Consider the following 5,297-nt stretch of genomic DNA (forward strand, 5'->3'; position numbering starts at 1 on the left):
AGAATATGGTTTGGCGAATAATCTAGTCTTCAAGTTCATTTCTTTACAATTTCGTCTTTCAATTTGATTTTTGGCATTCTATGACATTGGTATAGTTTTTATTAATTTTTTTGTAACTTATGGTATATTTTTGCTCATTTTGCAACTGTTATGTACGATTTACAGTATGGTTGAAAACTTTTTTTTTGGTAAACGGCTGAAAATTCATGCGCGCGCGGATGTCATCCATATAATCAAGTCAACATGGCCTTATGAAGAAAACACTTACCAGAGTAATGTGTCCAGGTCTGTTGTGTATTGCGCAATCCTGGCCTTGGCCTCTGTAGTCAGAGAGTCTTTGTGGGGCTTGATGTGTGCGTATGGAATGTCAAAGGTCATGACAAGTTCGTTGACATTCTCCTTAGTCAGGTGACCACAGTTCCTTACCATGCTCCCAGCTGGTGCCTCGCCACCAAAACAGTATGGCAGGAACCAGGGTAACTTGAAGTCCTAATGTATACAAAAGAGAAGGAAGTTAAAGGTATTAAAAAAATGCTCATTCTGTATCACATATTTTCTAATCTTTGTGGCTCCCATGGTAGCATTGGAGTGTGGACATATCTTCTTACTTTGAAAATTTCAGAAATTTGAATTTGCATTGGTTCAGTTGGGACATAATTTTATTGCACTTTTATTACCTTCTTAGGGTTGAAGTGGCAGAGGTCTGCCAGGCGCTTCCACGGCTCAGGAGGGAAGAACAAGGCGTAGAACTCCAGCTGGTCAGCGGTCAGTCTGGACACCCAGCGACGGATGTGTCGGGCCAACGCTCCACTCATGGACCCCAGCTAGAAAAGTAAAGGGTTAGCAAATTTAGATAATGAACTAGAAAGGTTACATTTGCAAAGCAGATTCATAATGTTTACCTTCGAATATTGTCTGCTCTGTTAATTCTTACTAAAACACATTCATACATATGGTGACAGGAATCTACATCCCTTTTATGCTATAAAATTGCAACATGATGTAACCCAACACCAGTTACCATGGTGACAGATGTCTGGTTCAGGTCATTGACCTTATGTGTTTGGAACGGAAGAAGAAACAGAGCAAAATCAATATATTTTCCTTCAGTAAACATAATAAGGAGTAATCAAATATTCACATGACATAGTGGCAGAAGAAACCATTTTACTTACAGGGGGCTTGATAGCGCTGAAGCTGTCCTTGTTGGACTTGACCTTCCCTGTGGTTTTCTTCTTTGTCTTGCCAGGTTGGAGTTCCAGGCGCTTCAGTTTCTTCTCACACTCACGCACCTTGCGCCCGGAGTCCAGCAAAGTCAGGGCCTTTGGGAGAAACAGGTCATCTATTTAGCATTGGCACTACCTAGCATATTCTACAGGTACTGCACCTTCTGCACAACCTTGGGTCCTTTTACATACACTACAGTGTAATCAGCATTTTAATCAATATGAAATCCATAGCCCGACCACTCAAAATAAACATAGAGTATAATCAATGCATAATAATAAAGCACAACTGGTGCCTGAGGCAAAGAGTAGAAGAGACATCTAGCAGTCACTCAATAAATTGCACTTTGGTAATGAGAACAAATTGCCAATATAACAATTACCTTCAGAATCTTGACCAGGCCAAATTTGCTGGAGTCCTGTAGGAAGGTGTTGGCCAGGGTGTGGTCATGGCGGGCCCACGCTGCTGCCAGTGCACGGATACGTGACCCTACAGAGATAAAAGGTGCACAGAAACATGTCAGAACAGCCTGATGATCAACCCAGTCAGAGTAACCATTTTCTTTGTAGACCTGGAGAGCAACAAACTTTTTGGTAGGCCATTCATATCCCACTCTAGATCCAAAAGTGATTGACAGAACCACAATGACTATTTTACCTGCTGAGTCTCTTGTTCTCTCTGCAAATAGGTCTGGATTTGCTTGATTTCCGACTACTTGGCCACTATTTGTAGAGAGGACGAAAGAGACTTGGCAGGTAAAATAGACAGTGTGGTGTTGTCAATCAAGTTTGGTTGTTGAGTGGAAAATGAATGGGCAGCTAAAAAGTAGTTGGCCTTAGGTCTTCAAAAGAAAGTCGTTACTCTGTCTGGCATGCAGCTACTAAAAAAAGGCCTTTGGTAACCAGGTAGTGACCATTTCAAAAATGAGGATTTCTGCTCATGTGAATTTAATTACCTTGAGGAAACTCGACTCCATTCTTTTCCAGCACGGCCATGACAGCTGCGTAGCGGATCTTGTCTTTCTCCTGTGCTGCATGATGCTGCTGGAAACTACAGTTACTGGTGAACAGGGTCATCAGGTCACAGGTCAGGTCATCTGATGACCCCTGACCTTCAGCCTCCACACCCCACTCATCCTGTTGGACAAAAAGTAGTAGTTTATCATTCGTAACTTGACAGTTGACAGAAAAATGACAGTGCTGAGATGGAACTTGACCGCTTTACTTCTCCAGAATGACAGAGATCGGACTGCACCTCCTTTTATATCTTTTTCTGTGCCTCTCTAGTGAAGGGCCTTCTGTTCGAGTTTAAAATATTTACCAATCAGGGTCATCAAAAAGTAGTAGTCTAAATATATGTCATTCACTCAAGGAAAGGTTAAATTTGAACAATTTAAACATAAGGTGAATACAAACATCTGAACCACAGCACTAAGTTCTAGTTCTAGTTCTATACAATACTAAGCAATACCCCTCACGGGGTCTAATGCTTTAAGGGAAGTGGTCGTTCCCCAGCGTGACCGGTGGTGGTGGTGAGGAAAAAAAAGATCACAACAAACAAACAATACAAAAACAAGTGCAATAACTATGTACAAAAGTCATGGCTGGGGATTGGCCACGTTCCTACAGCTGGGTACAGCTAGGGAAGCCATAATGACTGGCTACCCCAGCTTTGAAATGTTCAACTGACTTAGCCATTACCAGATGGGCAGGTAAGGCGTTCCATTCGATCACTGTTCGTGGGAAAAAGCTACCTCTAAAAGTCTCTGTTCTACAGTGTAGTGTGTTGAAACGTAGCTGGTGCCCTCTGGTTGGGTTTGTGTTTCTTGTAAGAATGTGGTGTAGAGGAATGGATATAAGATTGTTGACTGCTTTGTAGAGGAGGCATAGACGCTGTTGTTGTCTCCGTTGCTGGAGCGTTGGCCAACCAAGTGAGTTTTGTATGGCAGTAATGCTGCTTGAGTGTTTGTAGTTACCTGACACGAACCTTGCGGCTCGTTTTTGCACTGACTCTAGCTTATCAATTAGACTGTTGGTTTGGGCATGTATCTGTTTGTGTGGGTCCCATACTGATGAAGCATATTCAAGTTTGGGTCGTATTAGTGAAGTGTAGGCTCTGGCTCTCACCTGCTTACTTGCCCCCCTTAGATTGCGTCTGACGAACCCCAAGGTGCTGCTAGCTTTCGCAGTAATGTCATTGATGTGTGCCTTCCACCTGAGGTTGTGGCTGAGTATGACACCTAGGTAGGGATGCTGGTTGTTGTGGTTTAGCGGTTCATTGAACATAAAATAGAGATGAGCAGGTGATCTACTGGACTTGTGGATGTGGAGAATAGAGCATTTATTTACATTAAACCGGAGCTGCCAATCTTGTGACCATTTACAGAGTTGGTCCAGATCTTTTTGGAGAATTTCCTGGTCTTGACTACAGTGTATCGGGCGGTAAACAAGACAATCATCAGCAAAAAGTCTCAACTGTGAAGATATGTTGGCATTTATATCATTAATGTAAATGAGGAACAACAATGGCCCCAAAACTGTCCCCTGCGGAACCCCAGATTTAACCCTGACCAGGCTTGACTTTTCCCCATCAACCACTACCTGTTGGTAGCGGTCAAGTAGCCAGTTTCTGATCCAGCCTAAGTTTTTACCTCTGATCCCATGGTGCTCTAGTTTGTTAAGTAGTCGGGTGTGCGGAACGCTATCGAAAGCTTTGGAAAAATCGAGAATGGCCATGTCTATTTGAAGACCCAAGTCGACCCAGGATGTTAAGTCATGCAAGGTTGTTATTAGTTGCGACTCACAAGAATGTCTGGTCCTGAAACCATGTTGTGTGGGGAGAAGTATGTTGTGATTTTCCAAGTGTTTCATTGTGGTTGAAAACATAATGTGTTCTAACAATTTGCAGCATACGCAGGTAAGGGAAACAGGTCTGTAGTTTGAGGGATCACTTCGATCTCCCTTTTTGAAAATAGGATTGATGTAAGCTTTCCTCCATTCCACTGGAACCTGTTCCTCCTGCAGAGACTGGTTGAATATAATGCATCTTGCATGAAGAAATTTCAAGAAAAATTAAGAATAAATAAGAAAAGAGCAAGAGATAGTTCAAAGATTCATTTCTTGTACATTTTCACTACAAGAAAAATTTTCTTATTTTCCACAAAATAAGGAAAAGCTTTTGTGTAGTTCAGTTTATACGGACAGAAACCATGATCTGAGATGGTCCTCATGTACAGTACTTTACATTAACTATGGTTGAATATAGGTCAGCCATTCCCATGATTATTCTGCATAGAATTACAGGTGAAAAAGCTATAGACTGCATGGGGCCTGTCCTGCAACCATTTGCCATTATCACTGATGTACTGTCACTAAGTAGGAACAGTCCTGGAGAAATACATATGAAAAAAGATGGTGAACATCAAAACTATTTGCCAAAAAGCAGTTACTCAAGCAACAGGATAAATTATTTTGGAAAAATCCAAATTTAAAAAAATCATATCCAGTTGCTTGAGTAACTGCTTTTTGGTGTATCCTATTACCTGGATGTCTAACCTTCATCGACGCATCAAAACTATTATTACAATTTAGACAGAAAATGATAAAGCAGAGCTCCATGCAGAGATACAGTAGGAACAGCCCTGGAGAATTCCCTATCAGAGATACAGTGTGCTACGTTAGCGGAATCTAGGTCACCCTGATCATGAACATTCTCTCTGCCCCTTCCCACATGTACATGCATGGCAGCAGTTCAGGCAACCTTCCAAAACAGAGCCACACCAACAGCATTAAGTATAACTACGTGTTGGAAATCCCCATCAGAGATGCATGTGCTACATTAGCGATGAGCAAATCTAGGTCAGCACAAACATGAACATTCCCTCTGCCCTCCCACCTGTGTACATGGCAGTCTGCCATCACAGACTCACGTACACAACAAATCAGCGACTCAGGCAACCTTCCAAAACAGAGCCACACCAACAGCATAAAGTGTAACTACGTGTTGGAAATCCCTATCAGAGATGCAGTGTGCTATGTTAGCGATGAGGGAATCTAGGTCAGCCTGAACAT

The 5,297-nt window shown here is 42.2% G+C and overlaps 1 protein-coding gene across 2 annotated transcripts in view; it reads right to left on the reverse strand.

Moving 5' to 3' along the window:
* The window catches only part of LOC109469324, an 11,931-nt gene that overhangs the window by 4,319 nt on the left and 2,315 nt on the right, over positions 1–5,297 (reverse strand). For both annotated transcript variants that reach the window (XM_019767825.1, XM_019767824.1), the window contains exons 3-7: positions 2,183–2,363; positions 1,610–1,716; positions 1,176–1,322; positions 678–824; positions 269–489 (exon numbers count right to left, since the gene is read on the reverse strand). In XM_019767825.1, coding sequence (XP_019623384.1) covers positions 269–489; positions 678–824; positions 1,176–1,322; positions 1,610–1,716; positions 2,183–2,363 — 803 coding nt within the window. The remainder of the gene's footprint in view (positions 1–268; positions 490–677; positions 825–1,175; positions 1,323–1,609; positions 1,717–2,182; positions 2,364–5,297) is intronic.

Source organism: Branchiostoma belcheri, unplaced genomic scaffold, assembly GCF_001625305.1.
Source record: "Branchiostoma belcheri isolate BF01 breed outbred unplaced genomic scaffold, Haploidv18h27 scaffold20, whole genome shotgun sequence".
Taxonomy (NCBI): Eukaryota; Metazoa; Chordata; class Leptocardii; order Amphioxiformes; family Branchiostomatidae; genus Branchiostoma; species Branchiostoma belcheri.